The sequence below is a fragment of the Anastrepha ludens genome, chromosome 3 (assembly GCF_028408465.1).
Source record: "Anastrepha ludens isolate Willacy chromosome 3, idAnaLude1.1, whole genome shotgun sequence".
Classification (NCBI taxonomy): domain Eukaryota; kingdom Metazoa; phylum Arthropoda; class Insecta; order Diptera; family Tephritidae; genus Anastrepha; species Anastrepha ludens.
Window position 1 is genome coordinate 90,112,977 of NC_071499.1, and position 26,323 is coordinate 90,139,299.

Below are 26,323 nucleotides of genomic sequence, written 5' to 3' on the forward strand. Positions count from 1 at the left end.
TAGGTAATAAATATATTTCTTGCAGAGATGTGCTTGGTGCAGATTCAAGATCTTCAGAATGCTGGGCTTATCTCAAGGAACCCTCAAAACGAATTGGATGTAGAAACCAGCAGTTACGGCAAACTAATGGCCAAATATTACTTATGTTTTGAGACAATGAAACTTTTTCGACAGGTGCACAAAAATCACATACATAGACACCTACAGGCATATGTATACTTGGTCGTGCCAAAAGTTTTGTTGCAACTTCGAATAGGGGTAAAAATTTAAGGAACGAGTTTTTAGAACTCATTGTAATTTTCATTTTTGGTCGCCTTTAGGTTTAATGCAGACTCTTAAATGGTCCGGTGATGGTAATATGGCGGCACGCATAGTTTTTTCTATAGATATAGAGATATAGATATAGATTTTGAAAATTTTCTCATCCGTAAAAGGAATATATGCTTGAATGTCACTGCAAAATTTACCTGCATCTTTCAAATTTTACTGTTTTTAACGGGGGGTTAAGAGATACCAGTGCAAGTCAATATGGATTTTTTTATTCTATTTAATTAACGAAGTAAAGAAAGAATAATGTCAAACTGACTACTAAAACGAAAGAATAATGAAATTATATACATAATTCAATTAAAAACTTGCGTCCAGTAGGACAGAAAATTCTTTCTTTGAAACTGAAAAGTCTAGTAAGTTAGAAATGGAGATCTCCTTAAAATCACGAAGGGCACGTTCAATAGGAGCATTGCAAGCATAATTTATATTGAACCTATTTGGAGAAAAACAGGAAGAGGGTCACGAAGAGTTTTAAAAGGTGTAAAAAATGAATAATTTGAAGCAGAAATGGGTAATGTCACCCCTAATAACATTGAAAAGAAGCAAGAGTGCACGAGTTTAGTAAACAGCAGCTTCAATATAAAGGGTTTTTCAATAAGGGCGGGTAGATGTTGAAATGGAATAAAATGGCGTTTGCTGTGTGGCACGTAGCGCCGTCCTGCTGGAACCACATGTCGTCTAGGTCCATATGGTTCAATATGGGCCATAAGAAATTGGAAGGGCCACCACGTCTACCGAAAAATGGGCGCAATGCGCGCAACGTTTGCGTTAATGAACACTCATTTTGATAATAAAGTTTTATCATTTGAACGTGCTGTTCAATCGTGTAACTTGCCATGATGATTTGGCACAAACAACTGAATAATAAACAAAAGATTTGACAGATGCCACCAAAACAAAATGGCTGCCACAGGGCGCCAAAATCGACCCGCGCCAATTGAAAAACACTATATAAGGGTCCGTAAAATGCTAGCTATTCCGTCGTACAAAGTCTAAGACAGACTACAATTTTGATAAGATGAAATTAATGTGTCAATTAAATGAAGAACGAATGTAAAAATTACACCTAAAACTTTGGATTCCTTAACTGATTGAAGTGCAATATAAGATATGCTATGCGAAGTATGAAAAATAGGAGGAATTTTGGAAAAAGTGCGATGATAGCATTTTTTGATATTTAAAGAGAGTCGTGATTTTTGACAGCCCATCACAAACTTGTCTATATTTGCTTGCTGTGTGTAGGTAGTCTGTCTAATAGAAGAGTGACCGCCATTACTATTTGACCAATTCGGTTCTAATAAACTGCATTGTATGGGCTTATAACATTTTTTATACGCAATATATTATTTTTAGTAAAATGTATAGTCACTTCTATTAGCTGTAATGGCTCCACATCTTCGCGTCATACTTCATGTAAATTTCTGCGCAAGTTATGGATGGAATCGGCTCCAAATCAGCCGAATTAGCCTTGATAACTGCTTGACACACTTTATTCGTTTTCCTTTGAGTTTTTGCTTATTTATTGCTTAAACCTTTTGAATTGGGTTGGCAATAGGCGACTGTGAAAGCCTTTGGTGTTTACACTTTACACGACTGCGGCTTCTATGTTTGGGATCGTTGTCTCTTGTAAAATCAAAGGCTAGTAGTAATGATTTTTGGTAAATTTTATTAATCAAAACTGCATACAAATTGGCGGTAAACACAAATAAGTAGCCCCAAGCACGAATCTTAACGATGCTTAACAGTTCGTTATAGTTGTTGCAGTACAATTATTCGCCCAAAAGAAAGGTTCATCCGTGAATATTAAGTTTACCCAATTCTGTTCTGGCGGCCGCCGTAGCCGAATGGGTTGGTGCGTGACTACCATTCGGAATTCACAGAGAGAACGTTGGTTCGAATCTCGGTGAAACACCAAAAATTAAGAAAAACATTTTTCTAATAGCGGTCGCCTCTCGGCAGGCAATGGCAAACCTCCGAGTGTATTTCTGCCATGAAAAAGGTCCTCATAAAAATATTGCCGTTTGGAGTCGGCTTGAAACTGTAGGTCCCTCCATTTGTGGAACAACATCAAGACGCACACCACAAATAGGAGGAGGAGCTCGGCCAAACACCCAAAAAGGGTGTACGCACCAATTATATATATAGATATATAATTCTGTCCTGAATTTGCCTTAATCCATGTAAATATTTTTTCAGTATACTCCGGAATTTGAAGTATTCTGCATGTAAATGCCCTCGAATCATCGCTTTGTGCCTTTGTTATAACATCGGTATACCGTTGCACACACTGTAAATGCACATGCAACTTTTATTTTGTAAAAACAAAGTACGCTTTCTAAATTTCTCACAAAACTTACAAATTGCACAGCGTGTATTACGAAAATAATACTCTTATTTAGCAGCTTTTAAATTTTTTTATAACGGAACTCTAGGTTTGAATTTTATCGATCATGCTTCTATTAGACAGACTGTAGGTCATGTTGTTATTACTGAAAATATTTTTGAGTCGTCAGCATATAACAGAAAATTAGCGAATAGAATAATTTCATCATTGATAAATAATACAAAGAGCCAGGAGGCACTCCAGAGCAGACAATGAATGCTTCAAAGGAAATACCATCAAATGTGACCACGCAACGCCTTCCGTACGATTTCACCTACTGCAGGAAAATAAAGTGAAATCCAAACGAAGATAATTTCTATACATAATAAAATGTTGTGAGAGACTCTTTCGAAAGCTTTGGAAAAAGTCATGCAAATGCAGTCAACTTTCTGCCTTGCTGAGGATCTTCTGCAATGTGCACTAAAAACGGTGAGATTAAACATTGTCTACCGTCGTGGCATGGATCTGGAAGACATGTCTAGCTCGCTAACTGTGATTTTCTGCTGCACCAAGGGATTTCGGCGAATTTGCGCCCGCCCACCTATTATAGCTCTGCTCGTACGAACAAAGCTGAGATGAGTTTTTTTAACAACGTGAATATTTTTGTACTTTTGCAATGTAATCTCCGTGATACCTATTTCTTTGTAATCACACTCCATATTACTTACATAAAATTTTAAATCAATAACATGAACAATTGATTTAAAATTGAAAAACCTAATGCTTTCAAAATTTGCAACAAAATTTATGGTCGTACTAAGTAAAATATATTTATAATTTAAGAAAATCACAAAGATTTTTCTTGTTTACAGATACGTGGCGATGAAACACTTTTAAGAATTTTTGAGCTTATTGTGCGTTGCAGAGAATTCAATGAATTTACGCTCAGAGTAAATGAGAAACGTCTTCTAAACGCTTTAAACGACACACCATTGCGTTTTCCGCGTGCAGGGCGAATCAAAACGCGTGAAGATAAAATTTCATGGTATGTATTTTTGTGAACTTAGTACAAGTACATAAAAATGGGAATTTCCGAAAACTCTTATTGTAAAAACACACAAATATTTCTCGATGTGTGTGTGTGTACTCTATTCTTTTCACACGGAAGTTAAACGCTTTGAAAGTTGCAAAGTGTTGTTATCGGGTGCCTTCTATTATATTTAATCTGTTAATTATGATTAATTCATTGAATTTAATTTAATGTGTGATAATTTATTTGTTGCTTTTTTTTTTGTTTTTTAAGTTTGATACAGTCGGAACTTGGCAATGTACCGATCGCTTCTCCCACTTTGGCACAAGAATCGGTGAAAATGATACGCATCGGTGATCGCATTGCAAAATGTAAGTATTTTCCATAAATGTAAGCGATTTATTTCTAAGATCTTTTTAGATATGAATTCTTAGCAATATTAACTTTAGACTTTTAAGTATGCAAGTATTTTCATGTGCGCATTCTTCTTCTACTATTCATCTCCTCCTATGCGCCTCCTTAGGTTTGTTAGAGTATATGCGATTGTCGGAGCATCAAGCGCATGCATTTGATTTGGGCCGCTACAAGGCGTTACTGCATACCGTGACAATCGCGAAATGCTTCCACGCCAAGTTGTGGGAAAATTCAGAGTATGCAGCGAAACAATTGCAGAAAATCGGTGCCGTTTACTCAGCTCAACTGGTGTACGCTGGGAAAACTACATTGAAATCATTGGAGGCGACAGACGCGCGCACCATTGAAGCGGTAGGTTGCACGAAGGAAGATTATTGCTCTGTTTGCTTGTTAGCTCATAGATATTTACTGTATTTGTAGGTATGTATGCATGTAATTTGATACACCTATATTACCCATTCAACTGCATGTATGTATGTATGCATGTACATATGTATGTAAGAACATAGGTAGGTTGCCCATACGGTAGCAATCTGCTTCTCCTCCACTTGTGGCAGTACAATTATTGTGCACAATGACTGCAATCTCCCTTAGCAATGAATTATATTTTTTGCTTTCTTGCCATTTTAACATTTTGTGTTATTTTTGTATTTGTATGCATTGTTTGTTTACTTAAATCTCTTATCTTTGCATTTCAACTGTTTTTACTGATTTCATTGGCAGATACTAAACAAATCATATCCCTTTGGCGATGAGATATTACAAAATTTGCAACAGGCTTTCCCTGAATATTCACTACAATTGGAGCGCGATTCGCAAAGTATGTTGCGCGTCTGTGTGCGGCAAGTTAATGAGGCCTTCGTTTGTTGTGGCACGAATGCAATGGTTATTATTGGTGATTCGGCGAACCAGTTGCTGCTTTTCATCGAGGATCTGTACTTATACTGTCATTAATTTTTCATTCAAGTATCTATTCTATTCCTATGGTATTTACAGTGATTCATTGCTTTTGGAATATGGATGCTTTATGAAAACTATAAAACTCCTAAATCCCGATGTCGAGAAGATACATGCGCATGTCATACATGCAACATTAGGTAAATTTATAATTAATATCAGCGCAATTTTAAAAGCTCCCACAAATTCTCTGCTGTACATTTTTTTATCTCGAGAAACAACTTTGCAACTACAAATTGGTCTGAAGAAGATTTTTAGTTGATAAATTGGAAGAAGGAATTTAAATAAATTGTGTATTAGCTAAGAAAAGTAAAATTTAACTGAATAAAATAAATTATTGTTCTTTTGAGTAGCTTGCCATAAAAAAGATTTAAAAAACAAAACCAAAAATCGCATCATAAACTAAAAACCATTTGCGTGCGGAGCCGACATATGTATGTACAAACTGTTTAATAGAAGGGTGACCTGTAATATTCAAAATTAAAAATCTATATGAAAAAAAAAAAAATTAAATGCAAAATAGGCATACCTTTTCGCAATAAGCAATTTGTTTGTCACAGTTTTGAGAGAAATTTAGAAAGCGTATATTGTTTTTGCAAAAGTTACGCATAAAACAAGTATTTGTCGCAGTGTTCAAACGGTTTGTACACCCACAAACGAGATCTCCGAAAAGGTATTTCTTGTGGTACGATTTCCGATCAATGAATAAACCTGTACTCTACAAATAATGTTTGGCATTTTTTGCAAAGGCAATGAGCAAAGAATGGTTTTAAAAAACTTTTTGGCAATTAACAAGGCAGATTAATCAGGAACACCAGTAGAGCGAAAACAACAAGATCAATGTATTTTGTTTTTACTTTTGCTTCCTAAATTGCCAAAATCTATAAATAAAGATTGACAGATTACAACAACTTAAACAAAATTTTGAAATTTACACACCAAATAAATAGAAAAAAGAGAAAATTGCAACCTTCCTGTTGCTGCCTGTTTAATGTACGAGTATCTTGGTAATTAAGATTATTGAAAAATTTTCATTCATTGTTGTCAGGGCGAGTCTATTAAAGGTGGTAGCAGTAGGCCGGCTGTTCGGATGTCAGCACAAAATTGAGTTACCAAACGTATTTAAATTAAAATTCGTAATTTGAAAATTTAAATTTTGTGATGTATTTAAATTCAAAGGGGCTTTTTAAAAATAAATAAAATAATAAGAAAGTGCGCATTTTGTTTCACTCGAGTAATCTGAATGGTTGCAGAGGTCCAGATCATGCCGAACACAACTTAGAGGCAATGATTTCATTTGTTGTGAGCACTTTTCATGTGCAAACACGAGTATAGTATGCTCAGGTACAAAACACAAATTGATAAAATCCGTTCCATCGTCGTATGATTATATCTCTAACTGCATGCCGGCAGTTGAACGCAGTTCGTTCTCTTGCTAAATATTCCCGCCGACAAGGGTTTCTATTTTGCGCAAAACACCGCAAAGCACATGGCAATTTAATCAGAATGCTTGATAACTGCATACATACATATGTGGATATACATATATAAATTTGTTATGAATATTTTAAAATATTTGCAACACGAATCAATAAAATTATTCTTTTTCCTATTTTGCCTTCACAATTAAATCACTTCTTCGTTTTCTACTTTGACGTGACATTCTAATGTATAAAATCTTGCTTTTGGCCTAGTGCCACCACCTTTAGTGAATTTGCTTTGATTGTGGTTTAATAAGAATTAGTATATTAGATATTTGTAAAGTTGACTATATTTTCAAGTTTACGAAAAAAGCTTTAAAACAGCTTGAAATAAGAAAAAAAACTCTTTTTATTGAAAAGCTCCTAAATTATAATAATTTAATAAAAAAGCTCTTCGTTGATGGTGCTTTAGAAGGTAAAATGGATTTTTTGATGATGTATTCTTATTTCTGTGCATCGAGTCAGAGAAGGTTTGAATGAGAGTAATTACACTCTCGGCTACTTTAACACAAACAATATACTAAAAACTAATAGATACTAAATGATACATATTTTAGTCATTTGGTTTTCGGTATGGTGAATTTGTTCGTGGATTCGCGTTGTGGGCCCGTGTAATTTCTTAAGACTGCGCCGCAATGCTCATAAATGGCAATTGTTGAACAACAAAGTTGTATGTAAGACAGAAAAAATGGCACTAAACTCAAATAGTCGGTCTTAACATGACAACGGTTTCAAGGCACATCAACGAAAGGGTATCAAGAAAGGACCTGATTCGATTTTTTCATAACTTTATCCGTTCTCTAAATAAAAACAAAAAAGGGGCCATCAAAAAACTCCTCGTTGATGTGCCTTGAACAATTTAACAAAATTAATCATATCTCATGTGGCTTGCAGCGTTTGCAATGATATGGAATGAATAAGCAGAACGTAGCTCGGTCCCTTTTTTGGCTTTCGATCTCAATGAAACTTGTAGTTTATTTTTCTGTTCATTCATTTTCTCTAAAAGCTTTACATCTACATCTACATATACTATAAAGGTGAGTGTCTGTACGTTGTCCGCGCATCACTACGAAACGACAACACCAAATGACGTACAAATTTTTATACATTCATATTTTCACCCAATGAAGGTTATAGGCATGTTTTTATGATGGAACAACCCTTTCCACAGCCCCCAGGCCGCGTCACCACTCTCATTCGTCACTAATAATCGAATATTTGCTTAAATTTAATCTAAAAAATCTTAGTTTTTCCTATTTCCCACTATTTGTAGCACACTCTAGACTTCATAATCCGCATAAGCTGTTCAACCTTGACCCAAATGCAAAGTTCAAAAACGGTCTGAGATAGAAAATTAATAAAAATAATTTTTCTTGATATTTTTCTGATTGGTTGTTTTGATTTTATTCAACGAGGCATAGCAACGGAGGCCGGGTATTGTAATATTATGGTTATTAATAAAAAAATATTTTCTATGAAATTATTGTTTGTAATTCTTTTATATACATATTCTAAATCCCTCAAAACTACTCCTATGCGAGTGGGGCCGCGGGTTAATGCTATGTATATAAAATGGACAATATTTGTTTATGAGGCTCGGCTACCATCTATGTTTTATGAAGTATTATGTGTTAGGCAGCGTTTATAATTTTTTGGTCTAAACATTTAGGTTGATATTAATATGCGAAATATAGGGTGGCACAAAATTAATCACCTTATCGGAAGATGTATCAATTTTGCAAACGGCGTTGTACATTAATCGTATTGGGAACTAGACAGCAGCAGTAAATAAACTGGACGCGTAAAGGTCTAAATAAAGATTTCCATTACTCAAACTCAATTTTTTTATTCTAGAAAATAATTATTCGAAAACAAAATTGGATGATTAATTTTGCGCCTCCTTGTGCAATGTTTGCCTCGTGATTTTTTCGTTTTTATTATGAGATGAATTACCCATTTCTCTACTTTAACACTTCTCATTCCAGTTGGTGTTGATGTACATGAAACGCTAGTCTTGAATGAACACCCCAATGAATCTATAACTACACCAAAAGTTAAAAAATGTAAAAAAAGAAAACAACAAACAGGAGGTGTTAAGACATGTAATAAAAGGGCAAAGCCAAATTTATCACTATCTGCAATTTGTGATGCTACAATCGACACTACAGTAACAGCCAAAAATAACAGCTTCTTAAATTTGCAAAGTTTTGCGTTTTCTAAGTCAAAAATCAGTAGTGACACTCATGAAAATGGGCAACAGGAATATTTTAAAAGAAATATGGGTGACAAAAATGTGGTTGAATTAAAGAATAATACAGAAATTGAAGCGGTATCGCCGAAGAAATGCGACAACAGTTCTACATTAATTCAAACTAAGTTAACGGAGTATTTCACACAAACGAAGGTCTTCACAAACAAAGCAGTTACGGGATCTACCACTTCAATACAATCAAAACAAAGTGATATACAGTTTGACAAATTAAAGCAGAACCAAGACCAATCAAATATTGATCGAGAATTAACACTTAAATCCTCGTTAAGGGCCACTACACCGGACTTACATGATATTTCCGCATTTCTAGAAACTCAAAACTCCAGAACTCATGAAAGAACAGAAAATGTTGATGCTATTGAAACTCACAAAATTTCTACATCAATGAATTCACACGCAACGGAAAATGAGGCTTTAAATGAGATACTTTATTCTGCTCACTTGGAAACACAAAATTCAGAAAAGGCTTACGAAACCACGAAAGTATTTCAAACTATTGAAACTGATAACATTTCAACAATTTTTAACGCACAAGTATTGGGAAGTGAAAATTTAAATGGGTTAGAAATTTCTGCTTTCCTGGAGACGAAAACATCAAGAGCAACTTACCTGCCCAGACAGAATGTTAACGAAATTGTAGATCCAGACTATTCTGAAATATCGGGCACGCAAACGCTGAGCAGGGGTATTTCAAATTCGATGCAGAGTAAATTAGCTAATAATAGTTACTTTTTAAGCAATGAAATGAAGCCTTTAGATTTAACTAAAAAAATAGATTTGTTAGATAGTCAAAATCAGCTAGATAAAGGATATTTAAAGTCTGCTGGCTCAACGGAAAATTTCCCTATTTCGGCAGTCTCTGCAGCCAAATGTAATGATGAAATGTGTGGTTTGGACTTGTCGCGCAAGACTATAGACAACTTCAATATGTCTTTGTGTGATGATACTTCTCCTATGAGCATGAGCATCGCTATGAGCAGCAAAAGCTCCGGTTCTTTGAAAAATAGTCCCAAAAGTATTGAAAATTTCGTATTATGCTATAAAATTGCATTGGCATTTACACGTTTAAAGGACGAGGAGCGCACAATTGTGAGATTCAAAAACATTTATAAACGAATGTGGCATACAAATGAAGCAATAGATTATATTACGGCAAAATTAAGTAATAGTAGAATTAGCCGAGGCGAGGAAAAGAAGTCAATGGTGGAACAAAGATCATTATTAACAAGGCGCAGAAGGGAGGATATATTTGTAGGAAATCCGAATAAAAGAACAGAAGTTCCATTAAATTTGGTGCGAGACACAATAGGGAAGAATAAAGCACAATCAAAAATAAATGGGATTTCAACAGCTGCTGCCAAGACAGCACAGCTGCTACAGCCAAAATGTCTGCGGATATCTAAAGGCGGAACTACAGTAAAAAAGGTTAGCCAATCTACAAAGCCTGGGACGTCGACTACGTTTCGAAATCCATTTCGTTTGCAAATATCAAATGATACCAATAACAAGTTAACAACAGCTAAACAAATTAACAATGAGGTGATGAATTTAGTACTCGATATGAAATGTAGAGCTATTGGCAATCCTAAGAAAATACATCCTCCTGAATTTGTTGACTATAAAGCAATTGAGCGGGAACTTGAACTGAAAGAATCCCAAGATTTGCCGACTATGTCTTTCGAAGAATATTGTAGTTATATACTTCAGTCGGCAACTAAAGAGTAAGTTGAACCATTTTCTTATGTACATCTGTAAAAAACAATTCTTTATTTTGCTATTTCTCACATTGTGAATTCACGTACATACATATATAATTTGAAACTGAGTTTTTTTTATTTTGTTACTGCATTACATTGTGAGCACTTTAAAAAAAAAACATCAAGTATAAAAGTCAACAAATAAATTAAAATAATAGTTAAATAGTACTGGATTTTATAATAAAATAAAATAGTGGCAAAAGGTATGAAGCTTACAGAATAAGTATGATGATTTTCAATTTAAAAATGATGTAAACATTTTTCTTTTTCTTTAGTCTCGTACTCTTAATAACTTATATGTAAATAAAGTTTGGAACCCAAGCACATTGCACATTCAATTTCGTAACAGCATACCACCACACATGTATTTTCTTCTACAGCAATGCTAACTTATCCTTGAAATGACAAAATGTTTTCTAAGTATTCATAAAAGTGTGCATATTTACAAACATATACCGACCGTTATTTTTAGTTAAAACAAAGCAACATTGGAAAAGCCTAAACTATTTGACATAAATTACTAAGCAGTTGCAATTAAATTTGAAGTCGATTGTATTTTTTTATTTAGATAATAAGCCATACAAACTTATTTAAGTCTGTAGGTACCTTGACATGTACATATTGTCCATGTGCTGCGTGAGTGTCATAATCCGAAAAAACTAATTGAGGTAAGTATGCAAAAATTACCGCCGCTCCGCTTTTATGCTTTGTATTGTAAAGAAAACCACTTTGACAGTATCTCGCTAGAAGACAATATACCATAAGTACATTTTTGTGCATACATATGTATTACACTGTAGTTAAGGTGGCTTAATAGATTGAAAACTTCAAAGCCGGTTTTCTCGATATTTTAGGTTTCTGGAAATATGGCGTTCTCCAGCAAACGCGCCCACATACGCATTTGCTGAAACCACATAGTTTTGTAAATAAACAACGACGCTCACAGCTTTAGAGAAATTGTGAAAATGCACACCATACGTACATATGTACATCCATATTCAGCTACTTATTCAACTTGTCATATACACTTTTGTTCACCGCAAGCGACGTTTCCGCAGTCGTCTTATCCACCACCTCGCTCACATTACTATTCTGATCTTTCTCGCTCATATGCAAATTTGGCGTGGAGAAAAGTGAGACACGCGCTTTACGCAAATGTGGCAGACTGCCAAAGAAACGTTGCCGCGTTGATTTGTGGCTAATATCATCAGTTGTACTATTGCAATTGACACCATTGTAGGCGCCATTGAAATGTTTTGGCCTTATTTTCACTGATTTCCAGCGATATTTTGGTTTTTTCTCTGCACTGCTCCCACCTCCATTAGCACCACCTCCGCAGCTACTGCCACTGCTGGCCCCGACAACAAAGTGATCATTGCTGCTAATTTGTTGCTGCGTTGGCTGTCTGTTGTTAAAATTTGTCTTTGGTTCATAGGTGCGCGCACACATTTTACGCACGCGCACTTGCATTGATTTTCGATGAGCGCCAAATTTGTGTTTAATGCAGGCAAATTGTGATGTTGTGGCAGTTGGCGACGCTGTTGATGACTGTTTCTTTGTTAGTGTCGTTGCTTTCTTATGACTTGCTGCGAGCGTGGGTGATGGTGTGGGTATAGGCAGCCGTATGGTATCATAATCAACATGATTGTTACGGCGCATGCGCGTAAAATGTAGGAGCGAATTAACTTTCAAACGTGTAATGTAGCGCCATAAAGCGTTGGGTTGTGTCGTGGAGGCATTCGTCTGGAAGAAAAATTATAATAGAGTTAAAAAATTCATAATCGGTTCAAATTCATAATTAAACATATCCTAAACAGCTTGAAGTATATTTTTTTGAACTTCTTGTGCAACCGGTGATGCTCTCCTAAAAGATGAGCTCATTCAAAAATAATGTTTGTTTCAAATTCGATCGAAATCCGTAAACCTGACTGTCTGTAGAATTTTGTCATAACCTAGCTTTTGATTTTGAATTACTATCGGAATAACTTTTTTATGAATTAAAACTCACATAATAAAAATACGAAAAATAAATTTAGATCTTTTATATCATAAATTCAAAAGTGTGTATCACAAAGCTGTATTAGATTTGTGTCAAAACCAGTTCCAATTAAAAGATTAAAAAACCAAAACTTGATTGCAATAAAACACACACAAAAATTATCTTTTTGTGCATAAAAACAGTATATAAAATTTGTCTATAAATAAACATATGTATGTATTGGGTGTTTTTTAAAAGCTTGAGAGCTTAAAATGATAATACAAAACATAAATATTGTTGGAATCAATTGGTTTTTTATTATAATCTGGTAGATAATTTCATGGTATTTATTTTTTGAATTTGATATCCGGCATATGTTCGCCGCCACTACGAGTTACATGGTACATTCGTTCAATCCAATTTTTGACTATTTTTGAAATAAATCTGGCGGTATGGCAATTGTTAAGCCCGCTATATGGAAAGTTGGGCCGTCTTGTTGGAACCAAATATCGTCGATATTTAGCTGATTAATTTTTGGAAACAACAATTCAGTCAGGAGGTCTCGATAGCTTTCGCCATTCATCGTAAAGACAGCTCCTTTCTTATTTCGAAAGAAATAAGGACCGATGAAGCCGGAAGTACGAGTACTCTTTGAACTTCGCAAACATAAATTTCCACAATTTCGAAGCGTTGTTCTCGCGTTAAACGATTCATGACTTGCCAAATCTTACTGAACGCAAATTTCTACACAGTTTGCCATGATCCGCTAGTTATTGATATCGATAGTTCTCATGCAGCTAAAAAAAACACCTGATACTCGCATAGACTAAAATTTTAAAAATTGCTACAAAATTAGAAAAAAATCTAATAAATTTCCATCCTAAGTTGAAACTTGTTAGCTACAATTTTTCTAGCCAATCAATTGTGATACAAAAAATGCCAGTCTAAAGTGGCTAAAAATTCCCGTATTTTTAATAAGTTTTGTTTTTGTTGACGGTGCTATGCATTCTCTTCCATATAATGAATGTTCGAAATATTTTTCTATAGAGAAAATGCACAGACCATTAGCCAGAAAAAAATTGTCAAAAATCAATCCGAATTTGACTCCACTTCAAATCTGCTCTTTATTGTACCAAGATTCATTGGGCTAAAAAACTGCGCACTTGAAATTCTTTTACAATTTCTGATTTTCAAAAATGACTAAATTTTTGATGAAATTTGAAACTTTCAGTTATCTGGTTTTCGGTTTAACATGAACTATATATACATATATATACAAATTAAATAAAAAATAAATAATTAGACGCAACTTTGCAATGTGTCGCGCTGCTATTATTCTGATCACAGGTGTACATATAAGTCGTAATTAAATAACTCATTAGAGATACCACAAACTATTTTGCATTAAATTTGTATAGCTTAGTTCTGGCTATTTAAATGGATTCACTAAAAGCCTAATAATTCAAGTTACAACCAATGAATTAAGATATTCTCCAATAAATAAATAACAGTCTGAAAAACGTACCAAAAATTGTCAGGTTGTAGTTTTTTGTTTTCTTTGAAGTTTGGTATGAATTTGTATAAAATTCGTTAATTTCAATAATCCTGAAAAGTTGAAAAAAATTTGGCTCAAAACCACTCAGATTAGAAATTTCGGATAGGGTTCTTAAACGAAGGTCACAAAAATAATAGGAGGTAGAAATACGAGAAAAAGACTTAAAGTAAGAGTCATTGAAGCACTTTTTTTATATGAATGGCCTAGCTCTTTCCTAAAAAATCTTACTGGGCAAAACTAATAGATTACCTCGTTATAAAATTTCTACTTTGATTTTAATCAAACAAATTTTTTGCCAAGATCGAATTATTACAATATTTGTTTAGATGATAGAGAAACTAAAATTACTTTAGCCGCTTTTAACTTTTTAATCACTTTTCATAAACCAGTCATGCGAGAGTTGTCTCAATATTACCAGCTATCAATTCGCGCTCTTTTGGAACCTACTTATCTAAAATATTTCTTCCTATGAGATGCCGCCAACTGAGCTGCACACTTTTATCTTTAATTTCCTTTAAGATAAATACCAAATAAATTTGTAAACCTACATAGGTAAGGATTTAGAAATGATTCTATAAAATATAGGCACTTTAAATTCATATACTCCGTGGTGGATACACACACGAACACACGCGAGAAAATTAGCAAATTGCATCAGCTTATTGTTTTTATAGTTTCGGAATACGATCAAAAAGTTAAGTGTACGAGTGCGAGTGATTAATGAGTTTCTTATTTCGAAGAGTTTATCCGCGAATTCAAGATCAGTCAAAAATCGCAAGCTGCACTTTGTATACCGGTTTGTGACAAAGTTAAAATTGCAAGATGCCGGTTACGGAACTTACTTCATTAGAAAATGTAAGCCATATGTAGCCAACGAATATTACATACCTTTGGGCTGGTGAAGTTGTCGAAACCTACAGGCTCGTAAATGTTTTCATCATCGTCACAATTTTGTGTGCTGCCATTCTCACAATTCGCTTCAAACTTATCCCCATCTTCGTAGATACCGTCTATATCGTCTTCGGCATACAACTTATTAATTGATTTCTGATTTATAAAAACAATACGCATGTGTTAATAAATATTTGAGGTAGCTGAACTTCACTATTATTTACCTCTACCAATCCACCTCTGATTGGCTCCCCAATACTAGGCTCCACGCCCTGTATAATGCTTTCGTAACTTCTGCAACGATTCGCATCGACATTTTTTAAATTATTTTTTCCGTTACGTTGTTGCCTTTGTGCATATTTGTGTGCTAAATCCACTACAGCATAAATTGGCTCCGAAGATCTATTAAAAGATGTCTCCACATCTCTGACCATATCGAGTTGTGGGTCCACTGCATCGATTTCGGCATTACTACCCAATGATTTTCGTTTCGCATCAGCGTCAACTGCTTTGGACATATTGGCTGTTTCAACAAGTGATTCCTCCTCTAATCGTTTCGTTACGACAACTCGCCTTTGCTCACGTCTATCGACTGCGTCTGCATTCGTATACGACATTGTTTCCTTCCGGCCTTTGATGTTCATACGCTGAATTTGGTCTTTTACCATAACCATTGCTTTGCTGAAAGTACAGAAGGGGAAAAGATTTTTATTAAAAAGTTGAAAATAAAAACAAACATTACACATTTTAGTGCATATGAAAGTATACAAAGTCAACTACTGCCAACCAGAGAAGTACAGAAGCATCTGTAGGGCATCTGCTCTCTGACTATGAGCGCACGTGTACCTATCCCTTGGTAGTTCAAGTACATAAATTAAATACATTTGAATTGGTTCGATTTCTTACTTTTCCAGTGATTTCAAGTGCGTTCGTTGTATGATGCAAACGCTCAAGAGGAAGTCGCTCTGTGTTACCTTGAATGTTTCCATTTTTTCGCTAAACAGTTCCACTAGACATACTCATGTAAATAAAAATCGTTTGAAATTTCTAGTCTAAGTAAATCCATGCCCTGCAAAATCAAATGAAGCAATGCCTCACTATCGTTGCTACGTCATGTAAACACGTCCATGCATACATATTCTTACATACTGTACATACATACATACATACATACATATGTATGTGTGCAAATGTGAGTTTACATTTCCTGCTCGTCGTTGCTTCAAATAGCCTGGATGCTGTTCGTTGCCTGCTGACAGTGAATGGTGCCTACTATGGCATGTTGCTGTTTACGTTAGCTTTAGAGTGGCATCAAAAATAGCACACCACAGTACATAAATGTACACACATGCATATGAGGACAACTGTGTTCACAATAATAGCAGCGCGACATGCTGCAAAGTATTGTTTATTTTTTATATAAAAATATAATCTATACTTCAAAAACAAAAAAGGATATGGCTGTAAGTTTCAAACTTTGTACAAAAAAAGCGATTTTCGAGAATTTCGACTATGCAGGTTTATAGCACATTGAAATTTGCAAATCGCATGGATTTTTGATCATTTATTTTTGTTGACGGTCTTGTGTATTTTCTCCACATAAAAAAATTTTTTTCAGTAAGAGCGCTTCAACTTTTGAACTTTTTTGAATAAAACACAAACGGTTTGACTTTTTTAACAATTTTTTTTTTATTATCGAGTTTGAACATATACATTTAAGTATGAAATTCGATTTCTTTTGCATGACCACCGCGTGCACGTTTTACGAAATTCAATCGTTGAACCCAATTTTCGACCACTCTTTTGCATAAATCGGCCGAAATTCCAGCAATTTCGCGTTCAATATTGGCTCTGAGCTCTCAAATCGTCGCCGGCTTGTTACTGTAGACCAATGACTTCACATAACCCCAAAGAAAATAGTATAGAGGCGTCAAATCACACGAGCGCGGCGGCCATTCGACCGGTCCATTTCTGGAAATAATGCGCTCATCGAACTTACTCTTCAACAAATCAATTGTAGCGTGTGATGTGTGGCTTGTGGCCCCGTCCTGTTGAAACCACATGTCGTCTAAGTCCATACCATTCAATTGCGGCCAAAAATAATCGTTTATCATGTCGCGGTATCGATTTCCATTCACAGTAACGTGGCGATCGTTCTCGTCAACGAAAAAATATGGGCCAATTACGCCGCCGGCATGTAAACCGCACCAAACAGTAATTTTTTCGGGATGCAACGGTGCCTCATGAATCACGTGTGGATTGCTTTCTGCCCAGTAACGCATATTTTGCTTGTTGACAAAGCCATTGAGCCAAAAGTGAGCTTCATCACTGAAGATGATTTTTTGGAAAATTTATAAATTGTCATAAAAAATTTGCACGATTATTTTCATAAAAAATTTGCACAATTTACAATCGTTGCTCAAGTGTGTAGCGTTCCATGATGAAATGTATACTAATGAAGTTTACAAATGGCAAGCGAAAAATAAAAAATATTGCGTTGTTCGCCCTCCCTATCGGAAAAAAGTTGAAGCGCACCTATTGAAAAACGGCTTACTTGAAACCGAAACTTTATTACACCAAAACTGAACTAGCTACAAATCTGCAAGCCCAGAATATTTTTAAAAACTCTAACTAAAAAGTTTGAAGTTCTGATGAACATTTGTTGAACATTTTAAAAATATGTACAAGGTTTGTGTATTTAAGTTGTGTGGGTTTTATTGCAGTATGAACTATATTTTTATAAAAACAAATTAAATAATAAATAAGCTATGCGATATGTCGCGTTGCTATTATTGTGCACACAGGTGTATGTGCAGAGTGAACCTAGCACACATGAAATACTTTAGGTTAAGCGAATGCAACGCATCCACAATTCAACTTTTTTCATTCACCGCCAAAGCCAGCGCATTCACATCATCCACCGAATCCAGATGCTTTTGAGGTTTTATACGCACGGTTTTTTTATTGTCTAAGCATTGTGAAGATACCCTACACTACGGCGAGACTGTTAGATCATAATCTGAAACTGTATATGTGAAATTTTCAAAAATCATAGAAAAGCATTAACTGCCTAAAGAACTTCAGGCGTTTGTCTCTTTGTTTATTAATGGACATTGGTTTATTAACAATATATGGTTTAATTCACCTCAGTGTCTTCGTTTTCTCTTAAGTGATTAACAGCGACGTACTGATAGAGTTCAATGTTCTACCATTTTCCATAATCACAAGACTCTCATGTCTTAAGGCTACAGATCTTGCAAGTACAAAAATATTTAGCTTTAATAATAATATTTTGCTTTATATAAAAAGTCTCTCCAATAGAGAGAGGCCTTCCTCTTACTATACTATTCCGCGCAGGCATCACATAGAATACTTTCAGTGCTGAGGTGCTCGAATCCATTTGCACTATTTCTTAATTTTGCTTTACAGTCCCTGAAATTTGGAAGTCCGATTTCTGCCTATTCATCTCGTCTCTTTGGATATTAAGTTTTGGTTTTTATTTTGTTCGAGATGATATTGATTTTTCTTATCTTTTGCAAGGTATAATTTTAAATGTTTCCATGCAAAGTCCTCGAGTCTCTTATTCATTTCATTTCTTAAAATTCAAAACATGATTTTCTGAAAATGCTCCCTTGGGCAGGTTTATGCGAGAATATAATATTTTTTCGGAAAGTATCGTCATTGATTTCTATATGACAAGATAAACTTTTTAAATCTTCTTCAAAATATTTTTATTAACCTTTTTAAAACATTCATTTACTAGCCTACATATAAGAATTATTGTTCATTTACTGAAGTAAATAAATAAATAATCATAGTCTTGTTTGTGTACGTTATGATTGACTACTGAGTTGCCTAGTGCTCGTATGTAGCGCCAGTTCAAAAACTTCTTTACCGATCTATGCAACAACACTAGCTCTTTAAACTCCCCTTTCATTTTATTTCTTTTCGTCACATACATTTCCAGTGCCTATGTGTATGTATTAGGAAGTGTCTCATATGGAGCTATTTTTAGCGAAACTCTTATCTGCCCTGCATATTAATATTCAAGTCTTACGGTTTTGTTTACTCACTTCAAACGCGTGGGCGTACAGCCATAAATACTCAAATGTTATACATTTACAATATACAACTGCACATTCATGCACATCCCAGCTGGAAGTCTTTTACATACAGTACAAAGTGGCTTTGCAACTAGTGATGTTGAGTTCGAGAAATTTAACAATAGCCAAACTATTTTTATATCCGCGCATTTGTGCATAAGGGTATTATAATTTTGATCACATAACGGTTGCATGCAACCTCTAAAGGAATCGAGGTAGATACTGACACATACATATATATAACAAAATGCTCAGAATGAGCGAAGAGTCAATTTAGCTGCACGATAACTCGAACAAAAATTAGTATATTTTAATGAAACTTCGTAAGCATATTACTCTTTGCCCATGATAGCTTGGTATTGGAATTGCGCGAAGTCGGTCGATAACCACGCCCATCTTCCATGCAACGGCAGTTTTATAAAACTAAAAAAGAACATGATATATCTTTTGTAAATGCCGCAAAACTACTCAAATTTGGAACAAGTGATGAATCAAAAAAAAGTACGACGCAAGTAAAAGTTTCAAAAATGGAAGATAGCTCGCCCTCAGGCTAAGTACGTGTATCTTGATAACAACTTAATATAACCAGTCCAAACTTGGTACACGTACTGCTCACCACCTCATTTAAATCTCACAAAATTATTATTCAGATCGGATAAAAAAATGTTCATTTATATGTTAAGACTAGCAGTCAGCCCAAATTAAATTTTACTATATTAAAATATGCGTCGCCGTAGAAATAAAAGTAAATAATAGTTTTTTATAATAGCGATCGCCTCTGGGCAGACTATGGCAAAGCTCCGCGTATATTTCTGTGATGAAAAAGCTACTCATAAAAATCATTTGCCGTTCGGAGTCGGCTTAAAACTATAGGTCTCTCCATTTGTGGAACAACATCAAGACGCACGCCACAAATTGGAGGAGGAGCTCGACCAAACACCTAACAGAAGTGCACGCGCCAATTATTGCATTGTTTCCTTACAAATAATTATTTTCTTGCTATTCTATTCCGTATTTATTTACATTAACCTGACCTAACTTTACATTTAATTTACAAAAGTTCGCTATTATGTCTTTACAACTATGTCTTACGTCCCTTACAACCTATTCCTATTTGAACCAAATCAGTATTTAAGAAGGTGCGTGTCGCTTGCGAGTTTTAGAACTTGAGATCCACCTCCTCTGTTCTACACGATCTTTAACTTCTTGGTTCTAAATTGATTTCGTTACAAAATCGCTCTAAAATAATCTGCATAATATTCCAAAGAAAAACAACTCATCTCTATAGACATTACTGCCGCGAAAATATAATTACCTAATGTGAGAAAACATAATCAAGTAAATCTTAGGAGAAGCATGTGGAGTTATTTACTCAGGCTTCTTTTTAAAGACATTTCCAACATATAACTTCTTGGAATTCGTGCGAAAATAATAGCACAGCATTAAAAACATTACAGGCTGCTAAGTTCACCGTTTCACAGGTAGGAATTATTCTCAATTACTACAAAATTTGTGTTTCCTTTGACTTTCCTAAAGGGTGTTTACATACCTGCAGTTATATTTATTATGTGTACTGAGTTGTGTTTTGCTTACCTATCCTTAGTGCAGCAGGAATAAGCTGCACGAATGTTGTCATCCGCAACTTGTGTAACATCATTTATTGAAGAGCAATCCACTAACAATGTACTGTTCCGATCAGTAGTATCATTATTAGTTTTGTTATTGTGGTTGTACTTCGGAATAAATTCGTTTTTATCACAGTTCGTTACTGAAGACTTTGGATACAATAAAAACTCTTTATTCACCATATGGTGACGACTGAAACTGGCACCTTCTGACGCCGAAGAAGAAGTTGATTGTTGCTGGAACATACTATTTATTTTTAAAACTGATTGATTAACGGACTGATAGGTGGAGGCGGATGCGGAAGCTGATGAAGAGGTACTACCAGCACTCGACTGGGCTTGCACGCTATCGAGATTGTTAAATTCAGTCCAGTTACTTTCACCATGCAAACGGAAGTGAGTCGCACTGAAATACCGTTGTGTAATGATATGTTTAGTGATATGAGTGGTATATTTTTGAATTTCAAATTGCATTTGCGCATATTTTCATTTATTCATTTATTGCAACATTCACAAATGTACGAGCAACTTACCACACTTCAGTAGATAAACGCCCAGCTGTGACGTTGTCGTTGCTGTTATTGTTGTTGCTTTTGCTTTTGCTACTTGTTGCGTTCACTGTTGTGCCACTACTCCTGTTGCAACAGTTCACTTGTTGCTGCTGTCGTTTTTTGTATTGCTGTTGGTATTTTTTCTTCGGACTGCTTGAATTCACGCCGTTACGCTCCAGTATTTTCGCAGTGCTGCCCGCAATTGGCAAGCGTACCGCTGCAACACCACCAGCACCACCACTGCCGGGGGTGGGCAAAGACAACGCTGGCGCCAACGACGACCGCGTCGTTGCTTTTAATTCATTTGATGATTTTTTATTTGCTAGCCGCTCAAAATATGCATACTCACAACTGGACGAGAGCTCACGCTGACGCTGTGAATTCTGCGCTGCACTCGACCACAGCCCATGTGGAATATTGTCGACGGAAATGTTGCGGAAACGTTGCTGTTGCAACGGCAACAAAGAATAAGCTGATGTGGAGCGGGAGGAGGGGGAGGAGATGGCGGCAATGATTTGTGAGCTTGTTGTAGCGGATAAGCTATCCAACAGCATGGTAATCCATTCGCGATAGGCATTGCGATCGTCACAATGCTGTGCGGGGCGAAAGAGGAATCGAAAAATAAGAAAATTATTATATTTGAATTTAAATAAACGAAACTAAAATAAACAATATTACTATTAATGATAACAAAACTAAACTAATTAAACATAAGATTATTGTTGTTTTTATTTATTGGAACAAATACATAAATATTAGGAATACAAGTACAGTACTATCTCGATAATCCGGACACGCGGTAGTCCGGTCACATCTATAATCCGGACAACTGCATAATTCGGACAGTTTAACATTTTTTACTCTATAATCCGGACATTTTTCAAATTTGCTTCGCAATATGTACATACATATGTATTTTAATTTTTAGTTTGCTTTGTGAGTTTTTCGTAAAATAGCAGTACTTTAACAACAATATATGTATACGAAATGCAACAGCATAAATCACGCGTTGTGTTTATTCTTTAGTGACAAACTGAATTGAGTGGACATTATTATTATGAGCAGTGGAAAATTTAATAAAGGGGCTCATAAAACCCTTACTCTTCAGAAAAAATGTGAAATTTTAGATCTCCTTGATAAAGGAAAATCATTAAGATGGTTTGAAACAGAATTTGGTGTCAACAAATCTACTGTTTTTGACATAAAAAAGAAACGTGATGCCATTAGAAAATTCGCGACTAAATGTGAAATGAAATAGTACATACTAAATAAAAAAAATTTTTGATTATGTACAGATGTACATATTATTATGTAAGTATGATTGTACTGTATTTAATAAAACTATTTATGTATTGTACATACATATATCTGAATTGCGTTATGTTCATTTCAAAAAAACAACGTTTAGTTGAAAAACAAAAATCATCTATAATCCGGGCACCCCCATAATCCGGACGACCCCTAACATTAAGGGTGTCCGGATTATCGAGATAGTACTGTAGATAAATTTATTTTATAAAATAGAAAAGTTTAAATTAAATGAAAATTTAAAAATTTTATAAATAACTTAATTACAATAAATTAATATAAATTGAGTAAAATGAAGAAGATATAAATTAAATTAAAATAAATAAGTAAAAATTAATAAATATAATATAAAAGTTAATAAAATAAAAAATTAATATGAAATAAAATAAAGTAATTAAAATGAAGTAAAGTGTATTATTGTTGAACTAAATGAAGTAATGGAGTAAAGAAGCTTAAAATGTAAATAATAAATATATAAAGTCGTAGTAAAATGTTGATTGGTTAGTTTTTATTGTTGTTTTGGCAGCCTAAAACATTCCCATAATTTAAAATAAAAATGCTGCCAAACCTTGGTTGTTCCCTTCACGTATAATCTTATTTCGAATTTACTACTCACAAAGGTATACATCACATGCGTGGTTGTCTCGATGGTGAAGCGAAAGCCACCCAAAGGACGCACCATTGTACCCGGCACCAAATTGAGTACATCTTTGAATGACACTAATTTATTGTCGTACTCCTCCTTCGAGGCATAAGAAAGCAACAACTTATCCTGGAGTACAAACCACATTTTGCGCCAACCGCCAACTTTCTAAAAAAAATGCAACAGATACGATATCACATCTCAAAACATAAATCAAAAACATAGCATATTGTAAAATTGTTTAATTATTTTGTTTTAAGTTTGCCAAACAACAACTATGAACGTTGAAGTGCATTTCAAAATAGTTGATACTAACATTTCGTTTCTTTTTCAAATAACCACAAAGTTTTACTTTGTTGCTACTACGATTACGCTCCTTCACCAACTGAATTCCGCCAGCTAGCGTGTTGCCGTTTGTAAGCTTTTGTGTGTCCATGGCGTCAAATTCCTTGTACGAATTCGAATGTGTATAGGGAAGTCGCTATTAGGAGCCAAACAAGCTTCCACCAACACGCTTATCCACTTCCACTTCCACTTACAGCAAACAGCTGTTTGAAACTTCGTAATTACGAGTTTTGAAGTTGTAACACTTGCAGCTGCTGCTCTACTGCTCCACTGCTGAACAATGTAAAGTCGAACACAAACTAAATTGTAAGACCAGCCAGAAAGATGTGTGTGCTCGCTCCCATAAGTTGCACTCGAACCACAAATGTTGGTAGTCTCCCTAACACCGACACCGCTATTAGCCATCATCGCCAGCACCATTACTACCGTAGCCAGCCATAACGATTGCTCAGCGCAGTAGTGCTCATCAAACTCAACGAGGGAATCACGGTCGAGTGCGTTTCCATTGTTTCAAACACTCACCAAAGCGTTATGTTCAGCTGTGAGGCCAGATGGGTGAGGGCAATAATAGGAGTGCCAGCAGTAAGCAGCAACAACAAAAACTCCACCGGCTTTTCAATAACCAACAAAACAAAGCTCTGCAGCACAAATAAATTTTGAAAAATACATACAAACCTTTAGGAAAATTCATAAACTACTACAAAATGTGAACGTAAAAAAGTAAAATTATTACTATTACACGTATTATTATTATTGTGTGTGTAGGCCATTCTTTTTTAACTTTTCATTTTTTCATACCTTTCTTCTTGAAGTTGATGGTTGTTGGCGTTTCACTTGCTCGGCGCGCTTTCCATGTTATCGTGCTGACATTCACCTGGACGCATGTACTGGCTGTACAATGACTCTACGAATGTTTGTCTGTCTCTCTGTCAAGCTTATTACTGATTAAAATTTGCTACCGAAGTGGTGTTTGGCGCAGTTCTCAGGGCTGTCATACAGCAGCTTATAAATACAATTTTAAAAGATATACCTACATAAGAATATATTTTGTACGTAGCTATCTATGCATGCATACTTGTGCTTCCCTGTAGAGAATTCAGTTAACTTAAATTCACTTTAAACGCACTATTTCTCAACCACTTGCGACTAATATTCAAACGATTATGCTTAATTATCTTACTAAACAACTTTTTACAACTTTATACTGAAATATAATATTATAGTTCGATCTCAAAAAGAGTTTTTACTGTTTGCTCGAAACTATTATCGATGGGACTCGCTTTATCATCATCATCAATTTCACAGGCTCAGTTCAAGCCTATTTCTTCTAACGAAAGCTAAACTTAATATTCGCTCGCCAGTACCGAGACACTTTAGGCCTCTTTTTATTGAAACATATAAAACAAATTATGGCTTTTATGAACCATTTGGACCTTATATATATATATATATATATATAGTATATAATTGACTCGTACACCCTTTTTTTTGGTGTTTGGCCGAGCTCCTCCTCCCATTTGTGGTGTGCGTCTTGCCGTTGTTCTACAAATGGAGGGACCTACAGTTTCAAGCCGACTCCGAACGGCAGACATTTTTATGAGGAGCTTTTTCATGGCAGAAATACACTCGGAGGTTTACCATTGACTGCCGAGGGGCGACCGCTATTAGAAAAATGTTTTTATTTATTTTGGTGTTTCTCCGAGACTCGAACCTACGATCTCTCTGTGAATTCCTAATGGAAAACTTTCTACATATCGAACCTGCTTTTTTACCGCCAAGCAAACGATGAATTCTCCCCTCATTAAGCATCCTGCTGTATTTGTACTATAGGTCATCTAGAACATCAGTAAAGCATATCCTAGACAAATGCGCCCAGTTTACCAATATATTAAATTCAACATTATCAAATGTAAATACTATATCTAACTTTCTTGTCCTGTGTAACATAGCTCATTTAATTTAATATACCTATACTTAGACATATTTTATATACTTGTATTACACATATATTTCTTATATTAAATATAATTTAACAAATATTGTATTATAATTAATACTAGTTTATTGTAAAACCAGCTGATGGCGTTGAGCTAGTGCAGTTCTTTTTTCCTGCTATTTTCTGTATATTCATATACTTAAAATAAAACATGATTCTGATTCTCCTCATTAAATGATTGACTATGACATATGAAAAATACAAACCATGTAACATTCACCCGTCGAAGGAAAATATCTATGATAGAATCATCTCTGGGGATTACAAGGATCAGTTTTTCTAAGCAAGCAACATATTTTGGTGCAGTGTTTAACAGAACCCTCAATTGGAATGCTCACTTAAATGCTGTTACCAACAAGACGGCGAGAGCTTTTTTCTTTTTTTGGTAAAACATTGGGTCCATACCCCAGAATGACTTACTGGTTATAAAATTAACCAGTTGCCACCTGTTATTCTTTGAGGAAATTTTCCGTTTTGCGGACAGAATATCTGCAACAGCAGCATTCTTGATTTGATATCGATGATTCATTTGATATCGATGAAAGATGTACAGTATTTACCAAGACAATACATGATAGAGAAGGAGATGTCATGTCAGGAAACTAGAATCAGTAGAAACAAGCACCTGCCGTTTTTGTGTACTGGATGATGAAACTGCAGGGCACATTATCTACGAGTCTGCAACTCTCGCAAGACGAGGACTTTAAGATGCTGTGAATTTTATTTTTTTTTTTTGGAAAAAAAGAAATCGTGAATATAGACCA

General features: G+C 35.0%; 2 protein-coding genes across 3 annotated transcripts in view; one reads left to right on the forward strand and one right to left on the reverse strand.

Annotated features, from left to right (window-relative positions):
* Positions 1 to 10,625, forward strand: part of LOC128858435 (probable ATP-dependent DNA helicase HFM1) — a 50,690-nt gene extending 40,065 nt beyond the window's left edge. Inside the window, exons 8-14 of the mRNA XM_054094707.1 lie at positions 26 to 174; positions 3,526 to 3,698; positions 3,957 to 4,054; positions 4,207 to 4,448; positions 4,821 to 5,032; positions 5,094 to 5,194; positions 8,521 to 10,625. Coding sequence (XP_053950682.1) covers positions 26 to 174; positions 3,526 to 3,698; positions 3,957 to 4,054; positions 4,207 to 4,448; positions 4,821 to 5,032; positions 5,094 to 5,194; positions 8,521 to 10,532 — 2,987 coding nt within the window. The 3' untranslated portion in view covers positions 10,533 to 10,625. The remainder of the gene's footprint in view (positions 1 to 25; positions 175 to 3,525; positions 3,699 to 3,956; positions 4,055 to 4,206; positions 4,449 to 4,820; positions 5,033 to 5,093; positions 5,195 to 8,520) is intronic.
* A 47-nt stretch (positions 10,626 to 10,672) lies between these two features.
* LOC128858436 (uncharacterized) lies at positions 10,673 to 24,476 on the reverse strand. Of its 2 annotated transcripts, none has more exons than XM_054094708.1 (7): positions 23,535 to 24,147; positions 23,192 to 23,386; positions 21,250 to 21,860; positions 20,685 to 21,122; positions 15,213 to 15,669; positions 14,986 to 15,144; positions 10,673 to 12,307 (listed from the first exon to the last, which is right to left on the reverse strand). In XM_054094708.1, exons 1-7 carry the CDS (start codon positions 23,652 to 23,654, stop codon positions 11,567 to 11,569), a joined length of 2,721 nt encoding a protein of 906 aa, XP_053950683.1. In that variant the 5' UTR covers positions 23,655 to 24,147; the 3' UTR covers positions 10,673 to 11,566. The 2 variants fall into 2 exon arrangements, with proteins under 2 accessions (XP_053950683.1, XP_053950684.1); XM_054094709.1 differs by lacking the exon at positions 23,535 to 24,147 and adding an exon at positions 24,362 to 24,476 and having other exon boundaries at positions 10,674 to 12,307.
* Between the last annotated feature and the right edge of the window lie 1,847 nt (positions 24,477 to 26,323).